We start from the raw sequence: 19,431 nt of genomic DNA, 5'->3' as shown, positions 1-19,431 counted from the left end.
AACAGCTACCCCCAGCGTAAGCTTTGATTCTAAGTTTGTTGCCATTATGGAAAAATCAATTCCTAACCATAATCCAACAGGTGATTAATTGGGACTTCTTTGTCTTGTGGTGAAGAAATTCATTGCTTGTAATCTTCTTAAGTGGGCCTATGCTGTTTGGTTGGATTCCTATTGATTAGGCACTCAAAATCACTCACTCACTAACAGTCAACAAAGCTTGCACAAAATTATGGCCTTATAACCAAAGATATTTCTTTCTCACTATGGACAACAATTCTGTTTTGAGTTCTCTGTGAAGACAGTGGTGGATTTTGTTTTTGTTTCCAGGGATTCACAGGTATGGGAAGTACAGAAATCAAATCACCTCAGGAGATGGTTGAAATGCCTGCAAGATTGGACGAGCAGAGGAAGAAGCTTGGGATGTTTTTCGTTGAATCGGACGATCGGAGGACGGCGTTCGGGCGTGGTTACACTGGAGGAACGACTCCGGTTAATATCCGTGGTAAACCGATTGCTGATCTTTCAAAGACTGGCGGCTGGATAGCAGCCTTCTTCATTTTTGGTAAGCAGCTTGTTGCTTGTTGTGCTTGTTTTGCTTGTTGTTAGTACTTGGAGTTGAAACTTGTGTTGATTTTGTTTACAAGGGAATGAAATGGCAGAGAGAATGGCTTATTTTGGGCTGTCAGTGAACATGGTAGCCTTTATGTTCTATGTGATGCATATGCCATTTACAACTTCATCAGATGCAGTTAACAATTTCCTTGGGATCTCACAAGCATCCTCTGTTCTTGGCGGTTTCATCGCCGATGCATATCTCGGTCGTTATTGGACGATTGCGATCTTTACTACAATCTATCTCGGGGTATGATTCGATCTTATTATAAGCTCCTCCTATAAATTCAAAACTGATGATGATATTGAAGAAATGGTTGATTTGAACTAAATGCAGGGCTTAATAGGAATAACTCTATGTGCCACAATTAGTGCATTTGTACCAAACCAGGAGATATGTGATGAGTTATCACTGCTTCTTGGCAAATGTGAGCCAGCCAAGGCATGGCAAATGACTTACCTTTACACAGTCCTTTACTTGACAGGCTTTGGGGCTGCAGGTATTAGGCCATGTGTGTCTTCTTTTGGGGCTGATCAGTTTGATGAGAAAAGCAAAGACTACAAGTCTCATTTGGATCGCTTTTTCAACTTCTTTTACCTTTCTGTCACCACTGGAGCCATTGTGGCCTTCACTGCTGTTGTTTACATTCAAATCAAGCATGGATGGGGAGCTGCTTTTGGCTCCCTAGCCATCGCCATGGGCTTCTCAAACGCCGTCTTCTTTCTCGGTACTCCATTGTATCGACATCGGTTGCCTGGAGGTAGCCCTCTCACAAGGGTTGCTCAAGTCCTTGTGGCTGCATTCAGGAAGAGAAACGCCTTGTTTTCTAGCAGCGAGATGGTTGGCTTGTACGAGGTCGATGGCAAGCATTCCGCTATCAAAGGCAGCGGAAAGATCCTTCACACAAATGATTTCAGGTTTGTCGAATTAGAGTAAGAGATCGTATTAGTATTTTAGGCACGTTAAGTTAAGTTTTTGAGTTTAGCGGTGATTTATGCAGGTGTTTAGACAAGGCAGCACTCGAGTTAAAGGATGATGGAGGTAATCCAAGCCCATGGAGGCTTTGCACAGTGACTCAAGTGGAGGAAGTGAAGATTCTTTTGAAGCTGATTCCAATACCAGCCTGCACAATCATTCTCAATTTAGTGCTAACAGAATATCTCACTCTTTCAGTGCAACAAGCATACACCTTGAACACTCACATAGGCCGTCTTAAGCTCCCTGTCACATGCATGCCAGTCTTCCCTGGCCTCAGCATATTCCTCATACTTTCTCTCTACTACTCGGTATTCGTTCCGCTCTCTCGGCGCATCACCGGCCACCCGCACGGCGCTTCTCAACTCCAGAGGGTCGGCATCGGTCTAGCAATCTCGATAATCTCGGTTGCTTGGGCCGGGGTGTTCGAGAGATACCGAAGGAACTACGCTATAAAAAATGGATATGAGGCCAGTTTTTTGACCCCTATGCCCAACTTGAGTGCCTACTGGCTGCTCATTCAGTATTGTCTCATTGGCATAGCAGAAGTGTTTTGCATTGTTGGTTTGCTTGAGTTCTTATATGAGGAAGCCCCGGACGCCATGAAGAGCATTGGATCGTCCTACGCCGCTCTTGCGGGCGGGTTGGGTTGCTTCGCGGCGTCGTTGTTAAACAGTATTATCAAATCCGTCACGGGGAACCCAAAGGAAGGAACTCCATCTTGGCTTTCTCAAAATATCAACAAGGGACAATTCGATTACTTCTATTGGCTTCTCACAGTCATGAGTATCATCAACTTCTGCATTTTTCTGTACTCAGCTCATAGGTACAAATACAGGAAAGATCACGAGGTTGGAGAAGGAATCATGGAAAATGGAAGGCATGGTACAATGTAAGATCCAACCCCACTTAGTTGGTTAGTTCTAGAGTTGATTTTTAATTGTGTCATTCCATACAAGAAAAATCGAGTTTTTAAGTTATCAATCTCTCATTTCTCGATCGATTTTTTCTCCCGTTATTTCAATCTACACGATCAACTAAATATAAAAATATCACTTTATCCGTATATGAATAAATAGATACACCTAATTGTCACGTTCATCTTAAAACACATGAAATTCTAATTTTAAAAACAAAGAGATTATAAATTGAATGCTGTGATTCTTTTATCATTCTATTTACCAACCAAAGGCAGTTGGCAATTATGATGCAACTAAATGCTCATCAGTTGACTACACGTTACCTTTATTTATTTATTATTTTTTTGAAGTTGCTGTTGAGAACTTGATTGGTAGTTGGGTTTCTTTCAACTTTAATGCCTATTTTCTTTTATTTTCTTTTGTTTTAAACAGCTCATAGCTTTGAGATTTAGAATGCGACATTCAAGATACCTATTACATAGGAGAAAGTGATCTTTTGGGTTGGGATTGCCACAAACTTTCGAGGGGAAGGTCAATAATTCCTATCTTCGTTACTCTATATCGTTTTGAGGTAGTTCGGTAAACAAAATCATCAAAGAGTATGTCCAAAATAAACGATATCCTATCATCATGGAATTTTGAGGTAGTTCCAGAAACAAAAGCATCAAAGAGTATGTCCAAACCAAACGATATCCTATCATCATGGAGTTTTGAGGTAGTTCGGTAAACAAAATCATCAAAGAGTATATCCAAAATAAACAATACCCTACCATCATGGAATTTTGAGGTAGTTCCGTAAACAAAATCATCCAAGAGTATGTCCAAAATAAACAATAGGATAACAATATCCTACCATCATGGACTTTTGAGGTAGTTCCGTAAACAAAATCATCATAGAGTATGTCTAAAATAAACAATATTCTACTATCATGGAGATATTATAGCCCTTCCATAGTCATACCTTTAAATTAGTTGTATAAGTAAATTTCATATTGATCAAAGGAGTAGTTAATTCTTGAAGACATTGTCATGTAAAACTGTGGGTTAGTCTTCATACGTAGAATAAGTGTGGTTCAAAGAGAGGACTGCTAAGGGTGCGAAAAGGAGTGGTCGGTACTATATAATCCACAATGTGATCCACGGTGGAGCCCTATATCAAATAGATGGTTTACTCCAAAGAAAATGAGGAAACTCTCAGTAAAGTTAAAAGAGCTAAACAATTGGAATGAATATTTGAAGAGAGACTTGATTGTATCTTGTTGGAGGGAAGAATTGTTGAAATTGCGAACCAATTTGTAAGAAACACCAACTCAACCAAGTAAATTGAAACTTTGTCATCAAAATGTGTGAAAACTACACAAGTTTTACTACTACGAAGGCATATACTGTACATTGAAATTGGACGAACCAGCCCCGTTAACCTCATTTGAACATCTCTTGCATACGGTTGGAGGACGAGTTACTCAGAATCATTACGTGTGGCGTTATTTCAAAATAAAAGTAATAAAACAAAGACAAAGAGTGCCTTCCCTTCTTTAACAACAGCTACAGTCATACAAATTGCAAGATTATGGTCACTATTCCTTGACAAATGTAGGCTCATCTCATCCTAGAACTAACCATAAAGGAAATCTAGCCTTCCGGCTTCCAGAAAGGAAAAAAGGAATTGAATAATGTGTGCTGGGCGAAAAGATTCTGAATGGAAATAAACAAGTAGACAAAAGGCATCGTGTGTGTTATACATGAAACAAAATTCAGTGTGTCCCATGGTGATAAAGATCAGTTAATCACTGGAAGTACAGGTGATAAATTGACAGGCCCTATAGCGCTTCATGTCAAAATTTCTCGACATAATACACATGGCCAGATTCTATTCTCTAGTACATTGTTATCTTATAGCATGCTCAATCAAAATCGAAACTTGTGTTGCTGTGCCGACAAATGTAACAGATACCATTGATTCGTCGAGGAGGTTAGACAATTGGGAATATTTTTAAATCACTACCCTCCTATAGACAGAAAGAAAGAAAAACAAAGCGTTAAGGACTACTTATTAAAGCAATACTAAATACCAGAAGCAGCAAAGACCGGAGGAACAAACCTTAATTGCATCGCTTGTTTGAAAATTTGCACCGCATAATCTACAGAATACAGTCTTCTGTCTAAATATACTTTAATCCTGACACATACTGTTGTCTGGAGATTACATATTGGGCCAAGGAATAAATAATTCCTAAAATCCCCAATATTCTAACCTTAAGCACATCTGTCATGATGGCAGATGGTAGATTAAGGGGCACTGTTAGCAGTGGCGTTGAATCCGTATGCTTTGTGAAGCTCCATACAAATCTGTTAAAAAGGATCTGACTCGGGAATGTAAGAACAAGAAGAGCTAAGTTTTTAACCGCAAATATCCAATCTGGCCCACCGATATCCAGACCCCATCCAGCATTTCCATGCCAAACATCTTCTCCTATGTTGTACATCGCAGTGAGGACCAAGTATGCTGATATCACTGCTGTAACGGGGAAATACCTTTGCTTGTCCCCAAATCCGGCAACGAAATCTGAGTCCTGGTTCAAAAGCAACAAGATCGGAGCCAGAAAAAATATAGCATAGTTTGAACCACCTGTGAGATTGACATTCAAAATTAAGCATATAGCAAAACACATCACTGTAGCAACATTTCCAACCGCTGGCATCCATGCTCCTTCTGCTGTCATTCGCTTGATGGTGAATGTCGACAATGAAGAAGCCCGTCGTTGTTGCATAAATCTAGTTCTCGTGGTAAGACTACCAATGCCACTTTCACCGGATTTTGTGTGTCTAATTCCACCCCTTTCAGAAGTTTTCTCTCGCATGAGAGATGCAAGTTCAAACTTTATTTCCAGTGCAATTAGCATAAAGATTGCTGCATAAAGGCCAAGCAGCGACGTCCTTGCTCCTTCAACAGCTAATAGTGTTGAGATCATCTGCTCTTCCTCTCCCATATCTCTAACACTGTCATCTCCTAAGATGCTTTTTAACCTTACTTGCCCTTCCAAAAGGTATGTCACAGGGAACAAAGCAACAAGCAACGCAAACACCCAAGGTAAGAGCCTTGTACTTGAAGCAGATGGAAAATGAGCAAAGATCACAAACACCGAAGCACAAACCATGGTGACAACTATAAGGATGTGCAGGGCAGCTGCCTGAAGGAAGTACTCGGCAGATATGTAAATGCCAAGTGCAATACCCATAGCTATGGAGTATAATACTCTAAACTCAGTAATATATTTAATTGGCAATACGGATGTAATAGCTGCAAGAGTGAGCAGAATTGCTAAAATAAGCAGCCAAGATGGCCAGGTAGGTTTTGAGGCAACAAAGCCGTAGATGGAAATATCATCAGAAGACTGACGAGCTGCTCTAATAAGATCAGAACGGTATGTCCAAGACAAGGGAATTGGTGGCTGCATCATGATAAATAGCAAACCAGTTGCCACAACTAGCACTAAGCATCTCTTCGCTGACTGCAAAAAGGAAGTAGAGAAGGGTAATTAATTCGCACAAGCTTATTGACTCTTGAAGATAAATAAATGGGAAAAACAGATCAAGCAAAAAATAATTGATAAGGTTTTTTTTCCTCATAAAAAGAAACTGTCTACTCCAATATGCATCTTCAGAGAGTTTTGAAGAAACGCAGCAAATGGTTTACGCAAATAGCAAAGTGCCACAAAAATTATTGTTGTTGAATTAACTAGTGAAACTTTGAAGAACGTTGTTGTTAACCTCATACCCAGTAATGACAGACTTCCAAATGCAAGTTCAGTAGATAATTATTTAATTGATTAACGTTCTTCATAACGGAAAAGTAATACACATCTGAACAGACGGTGCATCAAACTGAGTCATTGTATAGACATTTGAATAATAAAGTTCACGTTGAGAACTTACAAAGAAGACAGAGAAGACAGTATTAAATAAATAAGAAATAAATACCAGGACATGAGGAAAGTGGAGAGCGACTATAGGTATGCAAGCCAACCCTGCCACAAAAATACAGCACCCTAAAAGCAAACCATCTGATGGGGGCCTCCCATTGAACCATTGAAGAGCTTCAAATATCGTTTCACGGAAAAACCACACTGATAGAGCAACCACGCCAGCATGTGCATAACCTTGCCAAGCCTTCATTTTGGAGGCTGTTCTTGATTTATCCCTGTAAGATCCCAAGTGAAAGTTGAAGTCTCAATAGTATCAAGGTTAACGGAAACTAGAACAAAGCTATAAGAATAAGTTTGTTATAATTACTTGTAAAGGAGCAATGGGGGTGAAACTGCTAGTAGGAGAATAGCAGACACCCATACAACAGACTTGGAAGTAATAAACAGCATTGCCAGCTTTGAAGCATACAGGCAACTGAGAACCCAAACAGCTTTTGGTCCAATTCTGTTATCAACAGAGAGTCTACGTACCAGGACCAAGCCTACAAATGTTGTCACAATAACCATATAGCTTGGGAAAATCACATCATCCTCAAGGCCATAATAATATATGCTGGAGTAACTTAGAAAACGATTCTCAATGTTACATAGTAATAAAGCATGGCCAATCAAACAGGCTTCAGTCAAAAACTGAACTTTCGACGGTAATATGGCTAGACCAGGAACAGCCAAGGCAAGCACCGCATCAGCCACAATGAGTTTGCAGAAAGACTTGAGGGACATTCCAGCCAGCCAAATATTTAGATCCCAGTAATTATGCATCACAAACCACATGATCATTAAGCTCCCAAGGAAGACAAAAGCAAAGTAAGATGACAAACTCTTCCTTGTAAAGAACCGAGCCAGATAAAAACCAGCCACAGATGGCAGTGGAAGGAACTGCAAGATAATAAACAACGAAGAAGCAATGTGTGTCAAATAATCAAAATCTGCAGAAAGGACGATATTATTGCCCCATGTTCACATGTCCTAATTCCTACAAAAAGAAGAAGGAAAAAAAAAAAAAAAAACTTGAATGCAAGTTGATATGAACCTCTTTCCCTGAGCATACAGACAACAGAATAGAAGTTTTGCACATTGCAAAAAAAAAAAAAAAAAAAAAAAAAAAAAAAAAAAAAAAAAAAAAAATCCGAAGCCCCTGCCATAGAATAAAGAGCAAAGCATAAATTTGGCATTCAAATATCAAGTGCAAGGATAAACAATGGAGAAAACTCCTTGGCCATGTTCCAATGGTTCGAGGAACTCCCAAGAAGATTAAAGAATTAATTATCCACAAAAAATAAAATATCCACAATTCTATAATATTATGAACTTCAAAGCAGTCAACGACCAACATATTCATTCTTGGGAGGATGCCTGAGCTGACTGGGCCTCATTATCCTCCCTATTCCTCGACATCTATACTTCTTCATCTAAGAATGGGCTTCCATAGCAAGGTCTAGGACTGTTGAGTGCCAAGTTTGGGATTTGGGGTGAGAAGAAAACTTTTTGACAGAGAGCTAATCAGTAGTGATATGTTTACTAAGAGGTTTGATTTTGTCCAATTAAAAGAGAGTCAATACATAATATTTTGGAACTTAGAGAATAGAGGTACATTCTCATCTAATTTGATTTCTGCGCATGATACACTTACCAAGTCTAACTCCATTTGAGAACCCCCTTGGCCAACCGTATTTGAAAATTCAAAATCCATAATAAAGTTAAGGCATCTCTTTGGTTGCTCTCCTATAGAAGTCTCAATACTACCTTCAAACTACGGGGAAAATTTTCTCACTTGGCCTAGCACCCTCGGGTTGCTACTTTTGTAGGACAGGTGGTGAATCCATAGATCACGTTTTTCTTCATTGCACTTTGTCTTTTAAGGATTTCTCCCTACTCTTTAATGAAATTGTTTGTTGGTATGTGTACCTAATCAGGTGGACGCTTTGCTTTTGAAGATTCTTGAAAGCATAAGATTCAAAGGCAAGGCTAAGTTACTTCAGAACTGACGATTAGAACTCGCCTCTTAACTTAGTGGAAAGAGAGGAATCACAAGATTTTTAAGACAAGATGTTTCTGAAGGAATTCCTTTGTAACCGTGCACAACATACTTCGTCGTTGGTGTCCTAACATTAAAAAAATTATTTAAAAAAATCCCCCCATTTCTTTACTTTTTTATAAAATAAAAAATCCTTTTTGGGGATAAGAAACTGAGACTATATTGAAGAAAGATACGATGACCAAAAAGACCAAAGGGTTACAAAAAGGAGGCCTAGTTGGTCATGGAACGTACAGGGTTATAAATACAAAAAAAAAAAAAAAAAAAAAAAAAAAAGTTACAAAAGAGAACACCAGACGGATGCAAAGAGATAATTCAGCCCCAAAACTCCTCCGACCCTCTATTTTCTCTCGAGCCAAATCCTTCAAATGTAACCTTAACAACATTAAACCACAAAACACTAGCTTGCGCTTCGTACGAGTTCCCATAGATTAGTTGGATAAGACCCCTACCATTTCCATTCAAAAAAATGCCAAAGAGCTTAAATAATTTGGCCCAAATGTCTCGAGAAAAGGCACAAAGGGGAAAGAGCTGCACTTAATTTCCACACACCAGCTAGAAGATAAGCAGAGATGAGGGTTCTTGTTGAACTTCCTTTGAATACACACCCAACAAAATACTTTCGCCTTCTTTGGCACCTTAGCTTTCCCAATGATGTCTCACCCAAACTTGGGTGAAAAGAGGCAAGATTAATAGAGAGAGCTGGAACCAGAGAATTAGCAGAAAAGCGACCACCGTGATGAAGAGTTTAGCTTTAAACAAGTTCACCACAGTGACGCATGAGCATGATAGATAAGTAATCAACAATTGTTGACAGAGAAATAAAACTTGTCCAATATCTTGATTCATACCCTGGTTACAAAATTTTGAAAGGAAATATGCCCTCATGAAGTAGCCAATAAACAATGGGATAAATCGACCACCCTAATTCATAATAAAACAATATGAGGCAGGACCTGACTGACTTATCCTCCCATAGGTATAAAAAGATCTCAAACTTAAGAATGCAATATCACAGCGTGTTCACTGATACGTTATAACCCCATAACAGAAAATCTTTGTAGAAGCATCAGCTTGGTTTGCTTCTTACCAAAATTAAAAATAAAAAGAAAGAACTAAAGAAATTCGGAATTCCTGCCTCAAGAAACCACTAGATAGTTGGCTCATCTTTCCAGTGAAAGCATAAGCAAAACTATATCAACCATCCAACACATACTCCTCTACCAAAAAACTTCATAAGCAATTCTACTACCGGAGTTCAGTTTACAGGACAAAATGGAGCAATATATTCACTGCAACCACAAAACGTGCAATATAGTTCATCCATAGATGCGGATTAGAAACATGCCACGTATTCAAATCATATAAAGTCAACGACGTACCATTACTGGAAATCCCACTACAATTGCTCCGGCTGCACTAACTATCACAGCCAAAGCAGTGAACGCCACAGTGCTAAAAGCATCCGAAACCATACCCATAACATAAGCACCAGCTCCTGCTGCCCCTCCAAGCATAGTTGTAGTCACAAGAAGGTAATTCAACGGCGGTGGCACCTGAATGTAGCGCCCGAAGGAGTGGAAAACAACTCTAATTTCCAAACAGATAACTACAACAACTAATGCGACAGCGCCATTAGCGACCCGAATACTGTGCAGCTGATTGGCATTTTTAGTGACCCACCAAAGTGCACCCCTCGTCGACGCATACAGTTGAAAGACAAATGGAATGAAAAATAAAAGCAGCAAATCACAAATGGAAGCAGCGGAAGAAAATACCACCGAGTGATGAGATGCAATGTGGAAGAGTAGAGGGACAAATAAAAGATTCAAGGTGTGAATGCAGCTCTCCAAAGGACCAAGTATCAAATTATCGGCAGGGATCTCTCCACCATGAAACTTCGCTTCTTGCTTGTTCTTGAACGACGACAGACGAGGAATAGAATAAAGCCAGTAGAAGATGCAATTGAAGCCCATGAGATAATAAGAAGCATTGAGCATGCCAACGGCCGATATGGTCGCCCAAGTAAACAGAGCGGAAGCAGCAAACGGCACACAAGCGAACAAGAGGCGCTCGAGAGCAAGGACGATAGAGGGGTTTTCGATCTGAATCCACTTGAACTGAAGCGAAGCCCAGGCACCAATCAAGAAATTGGTCTCGGCGCAAAGGAAAGCAGCGAGGATCGCGAGAGGAATAGAGTTGAAAGTGAGATTAAAAGAGGAGCTGAAGAAGAAAGCAATCTGAGAAAAAACAAGAGAAAACCAAACACCAAAAAACGCACCAGGCTTGAAATTGAGGGAATCAAGGATATAAGAAATCATAAGGCCGATAGTCAATGTCACAATAACGGGGGTGCCGCCAAGGTCAAGAAGGAAGGCAGCAGAGGGAACAAGGGCAATGGCAATACGAGGGTTGTAGATGAAGGAAGAAGGCGAGAATCGAGAATTCTTGAAAGATCTGGAGGGAGAGGAAACTGAAGAAGAGGAAGAAGAAAAACCGTGACGATCGAGATAGGCACTAGGGTTTTGGTCGTAGGGGCTGCCATTGCCGATGGAGGAGAAGGAGGGGGCACTAGTGGAGGCGGAGATGTGAGGACGAAACGAACGGGACTGGAGCTCCGGCGGCATCATCTTGAGAGGCGGAGGATGACGGTGAGTTTGAAGTCGAAGTGGGCGTCAGCGCCAACCGAAGACGGAAGTGATCTCTCTCCGGTGGGCTTCCTTGGAGGGTTAATTCTGGCTAAACCTGACGTGTTCCAACAAATTGCATCCGTCCGATCTCGCTTCCACTACGCCCATCTGTTTCCTGTGGACTATGGTCTTGCTTCCTTCCCTCTCTTCAAAAAATTCAATAACTTCCAAAAATATTCTTCAATCCATTCACCACACTCAAATCAATTGAGTTATACCTTATTACAAATTTTTATTTCATGCACCAAATTATTTGAAAACTAGCTATAAACCGGTCTAATCGTAGTAAAGATTTAAACATGAATCGACGACAGCTAACCCAAATAATATAAACTAGAGCTAACTGGTTCAAGAATGTCGAACCGAACCACGAAGCGATGTGAATCGGTTTCTTCAATCATCGTGGTAACTCTACTCACCTTATTGACACGAAAACGGTCTCATGCGACACTCGATGACAATAGTTTATGCCACCATTCTTTCCCTCAATAGATATCAATAAATTTGGAAATTATTAAATATAAATTAAAAAATTCGTAGGCGTATTAATAATTTTTCGAAGAAAACACCAAATTTTGTGGGTAATGTAATCGAAAAAAAAAAATTATGGTTTTAACCAGTTTTTTAAAATATTTATTACCTAAATGTTTCGTAGCTTGTTGGCTTAGTGGGGTAACGGGGCTGGTTGGGCGCGTTACTTACTCACCACTTCCCAGGTTCGAACCGTTTGGGTACACATAATAATGATAATAATAATGATCCTTCATACTGAGGTATTCCAAAATACCTTTTTCTTACCCGATTATTTGTATCAAGTAATTTTATATTTTAAGACGTCCTTTAGAATATCCACATAAGAGTTATTTAATAATTAGAGATCCAGTATAAAAATAAACCAAATTAAATAATCACCTATGGACATGTCTATATTAATCCTCTCCCACATACAAATACATATATATATATATATTATATTAAAATTTTAAAATTATGCTAATTATTATTATTATTTTCCGTTCGTTTGTTATATAAATGATTCTATAGGCCCATATGATTCTCGTGGGCCTAACATGGGCTCTCACAAGAAGAAGCAGCCCAAAAGGAGCAACATTTGGGCCCATTGAGCCCATGGTGGGACTGCTCAAGGGGCTGGATGGAATTCCATGTTTTTTTAATATCATCACTGGCGAGGCAATGTGCAGCATATAAGCGAGATTGAAGAAAGACAAGAGAAAGAGAGAGAAACAGAAACAGCAACTGGAACAGCAACAACAAAGAAGACGACCGCCATAGCCATAGCTCAGACGTCATTATGCTCTGCTGCTCCAAACTTACTCAACCACGCGCTCTCTCTCTCGTAATGCTGAAAATTCCCTCACCTGAAACCCGATTATTCCAATAATTTTTTTCAGGTCATCGAGCCATCAAAATTCATTGACACGATCGGAGCTTCAATTTCCTTTGGAGATCTGGTTTTTCTTCCATCGGATTAGCCTTCTTGTATTGTGGATAAGAATCTTCCTGTTCTCATTGTTAGTTTTCTTCTTCTTCATTTCCCCTTCCCTTCTTCATCTTCGTCTTCTGCTCCCATCCGTTCTGATTTAACAGTCATCAATTACAATCTTCGATTGTATGAGGGTATGTTCTTCGCCAGATCTTGTGATTAGAGATCGATTCTTCCACTTCTTCAGTCTCATATGTGCTTTCCTTTTCTCTGTATGGAGTTCTCTGAGAACTTGAGAAAGGGAGAGTTCCGGCAGGATCTGGATTAGTCGTCTGCTTCATTCCGTTTCCATAGTCGTTTCAATTGCAAATTTATAACTTTCTCTTTGTTTTCCCCCTTGCAGGTATGGAGACGGAGGTGAGGAATCAGAATCAGAGAGGTTGTAAGCCTTTAGAACCGGAGGTGTTCTTACAGTGGGCAAAGAGGAAGCGACTGCGATGTGCTAGAATCAAAGACCCTGAGATCTCCGAGCGATTGTGCGGCGGCCTACGGAAGAAAATCGAATCTCGGACCGATCGCTGTGTGGTTTCTGGTTCCGAGAAAGAAAGAACCCCACTCCAACCTAATCGCCTAACTAGGTCAGTCAGAAATTCACGCCTATTTCCTGTTCCACCACACTCTTTTTGATTCCCGAGAAAGCTGATTAAAAAAAAAAAAAAATTAAAAGGACGATTATGACTTTTCTCTCCTCTGTTAATTTCTGGTTTGGATGTTCCCATTCATTCATTATTTGTGTTTCTATGGGCTACTTGGGTTCATGTATTTGTGGTTGTGTTGTGTTCTTGGGTCTTTCTCCTCCTCCTCCTCCCCCAGCTACCAAAGAGAGGGCAATTGAAGAGAGGTGTTTTCCCAGAAATACGAGGTAAATCAATTTTGTGTGTTGTGGATCTGTTTGGTGACAGGAATTCTGAGGGCGTTACTACGCTGCGTAACGGTGCAGGCACATCCCCGTCGCCGGAGAAGGAGGACCGTTACTACGCCACCAGAGGATCCGCCGGCGCTGCTGTGGTGGATGAGAATGGAAGAATCTCAACCAACAGCAACGGCAACAGCAACAGCAAGGCGGAGGAAAGAGGGTTTGTTTGGCCAAAGCTGTTTATAGCTCTGTCAAGCAAAGAAAAGGAGGAAGACTTCATGGCCATGAAGGGGTGCAAGCTCCCTCAAAGGCCCAAAAAGAGGGCCAAGATGATTCAGAGAAGCTTACTTGTAGGCAACTGCAACAAAACCATATTTCCCCCCATTTTCCTATCGCCGTGTGTTTGTATGTATGTTTGTTTGTTGTTAATGGTTGTTTGTTTGTGGCAGCTGGTGAGCCCTGGGGCATGGCTGACTGAAATGAGCCAAGAGAGATATGAAGTGAGGGAAAAAAAGAGTACAAAGAAGGTACATAACTGAACTTGTTTCTTTCCCATCATCTCTGTTAAATGAAATTGCTTGTTTTTTTTTCTTCTGGGTTGAAAAGTTGAAGAAAATGCCTTTCCTTTTCTTTTTGTTCGTGGGTTTTGAATTTGCAAATGCCTTTCCTTTTCTTTTTGTTCGTGGGTTTTGAATTTGCAGAGGCCAACTGGGTTGAAAGCCATGGGAAGCATGGAGACTGATTCAGAATGAATTTTTTTTTTTTTTGGTTCTTTTGGGAAATGCAATTGAATGAAGAAGAGGAGATGGATAATCCCTCAGTCACAATCTCAATTTCAACCTCATCCTAAGGCTCTGCTTCTTCTGCTGTGCCCTTTTGGAGTTGTGGGTCAGAATTTGATATTGGATTTGATGCTAAACAAGTCCAGTTTTGTGGGTTGGTTTAGTTTATTAGGCAGAGCCGCAAAAGCGATGAGTTGGTTTACCAAATTAAAGAAAAAGTTGGTCTTTTTTTTTTTGTGTGTGTGTATAAAATGTAATGTAAAAAAAGAAAACGATTGTTCTTTACAATGGAAGGTGGATTTTAAATTGGATTCTGGATTGGGGGGTGATGATTATGACCCACCTAAAATTGAAAAATGGTCCAGAATTAGTTACAGTGCAAATTTATTGTGTTTTCATTTTAAATTTGTTACTCAGATAATGTGAAAGTTAAGAGTAAAAAGGGTTTGTTTTATGTTGGAAAGGTCAAATTTTGAGGGTAGAGAATATGAAGAAAATGGCCATTTCCTTCGCATATAAGAAATCAATAATGGAAGGAAGAGCAAGAACAATTGAATGAACTAACAGCACAGAAATTTGCAATCATTATAATACAAATGAGAAACGGAGATGAAAAGGGTGGCGCTATAGATTACAGGCACAGAGATGGGCAAATCACTTGTGCTGACATGGATTCCACATAAGCTTTCTTCCTTACGTGGCGGGATCCTATTGGTTACCAACGCTGCAACATTGAAGGGTCAGTAAGGAGTGTTCTTGGGTGTTGAATGAATCCAGCACGCCTACAGACACACACCGTCAGTTCATTGTGTGTTTTAGCTGACATATCTCCCACGCATTTATACGCCCTTTGAAGAGGTCCATTAGCAGTTGCTATGGAATAACTGGTTAGATTTGATAATATCTATCTATTTGATGAAAGAGGTCCACAAACACCGTTTGCTTACGCATCCATGATCGAGCCAGAAGCGTAATGCAGGCGAATTTGCTATTGGGGCCAATCCCCATCCCCATTTCCTCTTCCTCCTCTGCCATCGGTTTCTACTCCTCTCTCATCGCCGATTCTCTTCGCCGGACTTACTCCTGCAACCCCTATTCCAAATCAACCAATCCCCTTCCTCGATCCACTCCCATCGTCGCTTCTTCGTCCACCGCCATTGACGGCGACCGCAACCATTACCAGGTACTCGGCGTCCCTCGCGCTGCCTCCTCCAAGGAGATCAAGAAAGCTTTTCGTCTGCTCGCACGCAAGGTAACTCTATATTCGGATTCTCTTGATTCTTCGTCTTAGCTATACAATTTTAATTGTTTACGCTCTAGAATCTCACCGACTATAGAACAATGGTGGTACGTCGGACCAGTTTGGGAATATATTTGGTGTTTTGTATTCCGTTAAATTTAGGGTTTCCCTATATGCTGTAAGCTTGTATCAACACATGCCGTGTTCTTGGTTGATTTAGAGAAAGGCTAAGGATGTAGATTGTAATTTAGAAAAAGGGTTTTGGCTCAATATGGTTATCTGGATGATGTGGTAAATCCCGTGCTGGTCAATTTCTAAATCCAGACCATTGGGCTGTCATGGAATTCTCAATATGCACTGGAACATAACTTCTCTCAAATGCTTTCTTGTCACTCTCTCAAGAAAAAAGCAAAGAAGCTTTTCATATCAATTCTTTTGGTGTATTTGTGTGATATCCAACATTGGTTGGGGAGGAGAACGAAACACCCTTTATAAGAGTGTGGAAACCTTTCCCTAGCAGACTCGTTTTAAAGTCTTGAGAGGAAGCCTGAAAGGGAAAGCCTGGATTTGGGCCGTTACAATTTGGTTGGAAAGAATCAACAGATTATTCAATGGTAAATTCGGGTGTCACTCTTCTCAAGCAAAGCAAGGTTGTAGGAGGTGAAAGTGCCCAAAGGAGCATGGTTCTTGCTCGGATAGTTACAAGTGTTAGGTTTTTTTTTCTCCCCATCCTAATCTGTGGGGATTTGAAATATTCATTGTCTCAAATGTTTGCTTAGACACTTCGTTCCAAATGTTCTAGTGTGTGCCCCTGCTAATAATAGCCACCCACTTAATGTACTTTTATTATGAACTACAGTACCATCCCGATGTTAGTAAGGATTTGCGAGCTGCTGATGCCTTCAAGAGCATACGACATGCATATGAAGTGAGTATCTTTATACTGCAACCCATTTTATAACTTTTTTTGTGATAGACATTATTTCATTTCACAATCCACAAATATTGATGAACACAAAAGCAATCATGGTCTCATTATTTGAGGGTAGGAGAATATTATATGAACTAGGTTGTCCTTCCTTTACCTCCAAGACCAATCACGCATTCAACGGCCAAATAGCTACAACTAGCTTGGACTGAATTAAGGAAGGTCAAGGAAGGAAACATGAACAAAACCTGTATATGTGGTGGTGTTAAATGATGCTACTAGAAGAAAATGATGGAGCATTTTGTTAGGTAATTTATTATTTTAATTTTTGCTAGCAAGGTTTATTTTAGGTGTTATTTTTATTTTATTATTTTGTTTATAGTTATTTAGGACACCATACTCTAGGGTAGATTGTTTGTTTGGCCAATCAATTAAATATACTAGGTTTAAATGTTGGTTGTTTTTTGTTCTTGGGAATGAAACGTTTTTAGATTTTAATGACTCTTGTAGAATGTTCAAATCCTGAGTAGGGAACTAGTTCTCTTTACGTCTTGGGTTCAATACAAGGTAATCGTGTCTAACTTTCCGCGGAGGTTGTGCTAAATTGATTTTGGGGGTTTTAGTATTTGTGAAGTAGGGGTTCACATAGCCAAACGAAACCGTTCCTAATTTCAAATCATAAATACTAAAACCGTAGTGATACCCAAATGATATTAAAATCCTCCTAATTTGTAGTTAGGAACCCTTTAGTGACGTGAACCCCCGAGTGACGTGAACCCCCAGTTTACAAATACTAAAACCTCCTAAATCAATTGAACAAAATCCCAAGGAGAGTTAGAGAAAGTTAGCTTATGATAAAAAACCAAGAAATAAGGAGAACCAGTTCACTACTTAAGGTTTGAACACTTGTTGATCGGGCTTACTTGCAACCGTAGTTCAAGAACTACAAAGGGGTGATGAGACTCAGCCATCAAAATGTAGAACAGTTTTATTCACAAAAACAACCAATTATGTACAACATCTCATTTATCATTTAAACCTAATACGTTTAGTTGATTAGCTAAAAGAGCAATCTACCCCTAAGTATGATTTTCCACATGACTCAAAATAATAATAATAATAATAATAATAATATAACAAAAGTCATACAATGACCCAAACATAAACACCTCAAATAAATCTTGCTAGCATAAATTACAATAGTAGGCTTCGTAGCATAAAACTACATCATTTTCTTCTTGTAGCATTATCTTAATACCATGTACAGAGCTTTTGTTCAATTTTCCTTCCTTTTCCTCCTTTAATTGAATTCACTTTTGTTTGTATGTGGGAATCGAAAGCTAGTTGGAGTTGTTTGGTCCTTGAACGCGTGATTGGTCCTATAGTTAAAACAAGGATAACCTGATTCATATAAGAATATATGTTCTTAAGTTGGTAAAATATGCTTTTTCTCACTGCTTAGTGGAAGAGTTTGGTTCCTTCGATGTTTATTGAAGTAAGTTTCAATAATTTATTGATGTAAGAATGTCTTATGTTTTCCTTTTCCCTTGAATTTAATGATTTATGTTCACTGATTGGTGGAAGATGTTTGTGTTCTCCTGTGTTTATCAACGGTAAGTTGCAAGAATTCGATATTCTTTTGCGTTCTCCCTTCCTTGGGATTGTTGTATCTTTGGTATCTGGAAAAATGAATCCATAGATCTGTCAGTATGAACCTGTAAATCACTCCAGATATTAAGCTTGAAACCAAATCTTTTCAGATGGAAACTCACTCTGCTAGTCACTCTAAACGTTTGATGTCATGTTTGGTTTATAACCAGAAGCCTCAGCGTCTACTCTATGCTGACTTTCTGAACAGGTATTGGCGAATGAAGCGACAAGAGCTCAGTATGACCAAGCATTGAAGCTTCAAGAAAGTACTGAGAGGCGATACAGAGGAAAGTGGTATTATAGTCCTGATTTTGAAGAAAGATCGAGAAGCTATAGATGGGCTGAACTGAAGCAAAAGAGACAGTATGAGAGAGATCAGAAATATTACAGATACCAAGAGGATTTTTCCCACATTGATGAAGATGAGGAGGAGGAGGAGGAGGAGGAGGGGGAGGAGGAAGGCAGCAGCAGCGAACTCAGAAGCCCCTTTGTTGAAGTGCTGAAAACAACATTCTTGTCTTTGTTTCTACTTCAAACGTTCGGCTCCCAGTTGTCCCTGACCTTTAGCGGCGTGGTGGCGTTGTTCGACTGGAAGTTGGACACGGGGTATAAGATGGGACATCTAGTGGCATGGCTGTTGGGTGGAAGAGCTGGTGTTTTACTAGCCATATGTCTCTCGTTTGCAAGCTGGGTGTGTGGGAAAAGTAGCAGCAGTGTAGTTGCTGTTGTGGTAGTGGCTATGTGGGTGGGATCAAATCTTGCAAGATATGCACCACTCCCTCAAGGGGCTGTTCTCACTCTTCTCTACATGTCCATCAAGCTTCAAGCTGATTTCAACTGAAGTTTAAACTTAGCTGCAACAGCTAAGGTGTACAAATGGGTCGTGTTCGAACCCTGCACATAATGTGGCGATGGGAGGTGCAAGATCAATTGATTGTAGTTCGGTTCAAGTAACATGAAAACATCCACGAATTTTAGATATTTATGTGTACAGCAAGAATCTCTGTGATGTAAATTTGAATGGTGAAAGAGTATCTGTTGTTTTATTGATTCTGATACAGCAAGAATCTCTGTGATGTAAATTTGAATGGTGAAAGAATATCGGTTGTTTTATTGATTCTGATAGCCTTAGGATCAAAGGATTTAGGGGCCTTTATGTTTGTTTCTCCTTTTTTAATGATAATCTTTCTTGATTTAGACATTATTTTGTATAGTCAATCAATTTTATATAAATAGTAGTATTTCGATG

General features: G+C 39.7%; 4 protein-coding genes across 6 annotated transcripts; 3 read left to right on the top strand and 1 right to left on the bottom strand.

The window, feature by feature from the left end:
- The first annotated feature begins 1 nt into the window (after position 1).
- Positions 2-2,572, top strand: LOC111799536 (Major facilitator superfamily protein). The gene is made up of 4 exons (XM_023682891.2): positions 2-562; positions 645-862; positions 950-1,530; positions 1,614-2,572. The coding sequence occupies exons 1-4, from the start codon at positions 340-342 to the stop codon at positions 2,482-2,484; spliced, it is 1,893 nt and encodes a 630-aa protein (XP_023538659.1). The 5' UTR covers positions 2-339; the 3' UTR covers positions 2,485-2,572.
- A 1,650-nt stretch (positions 2,573-4,222) lies between these two features.
- LOC111801035 (uncharacterized) lies at positions 4,223-11,394 on the bottom strand. The gene is made up of 5 exons (XM_023685001.2): positions 9,915-11,394; positions 6,802-7,373; positions 6,490-6,709; positions 4,610-6,020; positions 4,223-4,517 (listed from the first exon to the last, which is right to left on the bottom strand). The coding sequence occupies exons 1-4, from the start codon at positions 11,160-11,162 to the stop codon at positions 4,671-4,673; spliced, it is 3,390 nt and encodes a 1,129-aa protein (XP_023540769.2). The 5' UTR covers positions 11,163-11,394; the 3' UTR covers positions 4,223-4,517; positions 4,610-4,670.
- A 1,023-nt stretch (positions 11,395-12,417) lies between these two features.
- LOC111801034 (uncharacterized) lies at positions 12,418-14,747 on the top strand. Of its 3 annotated transcripts, XM_023684999.2 has the most exons (5): positions 12,432-12,754; positions 13,070-13,304; positions 13,629-13,932; positions 14,032-14,109; positions 14,284-14,747. In XM_023684999.2, exons 2-5 carry the CDS (start codon positions 13,072-13,074, stop codon positions 14,332-14,334), a joined length of 666 nt encoding a protein of 221 aa, XP_023540767.2. In that variant the 5' UTR covers positions 12,432-12,754; positions 13,070-13,071; the 3' UTR covers positions 14,335-14,747. The 3 variants fall into 3 exon arrangements, with proteins under 3 accessions (XP_086982390.1, XP_086982389.1, XP_023540767.2); XM_087126264.1 differs by having other exon boundaries at positions 12,418-12,860; positions 13,629-14,109; XM_087126263.1 differs by having other exon boundaries at positions 12,421-12,754; positions 13,629-14,109.
- Positions 14,748-15,257: 510 nt separating this feature from the next.
- On the top strand, positions 15,258-19,381 carry LOC111801033 (Chaperone DnaJ-domain superfamily protein). Its single transcript, XM_023684998.2, has 3 exons — positions 15,258-15,616; positions 16,464-16,532; positions 18,391-19,381. Exons 1-3 carry the CDS (start codon positions 15,338-15,340, stop codon positions 19,021-19,023), a joined length of 981 nt encoding a protein of 326 aa, XP_023540766.2. The 5' UTR covers positions 15,258-15,337; the 3' UTR covers positions 19,024-19,381.
- Positions 19,382-19,431: the final 50 nt, after the last annotated feature.

This window comes from Cucurbita pepo, chromosome 8 (genome assembly GCF_057944985.1).
Source record: "Cucurbita pepo subsp. pepo isolate OVF chromosome 8, ASM5794498v1, whole genome shotgun sequence".
In the NCBI taxonomy this organism is placed as follows: domain Eukaryota; kingdom Viridiplantae; phylum Streptophyta; class Magnoliopsida; order Cucurbitales; family Cucurbitaceae; genus Cucurbita; species Cucurbita pepo.
The sequence above is the reverse complement of the archived record's forward strand: the minus strand, read 5'-3'. Positions and strand labels throughout refer to the sequence as shown.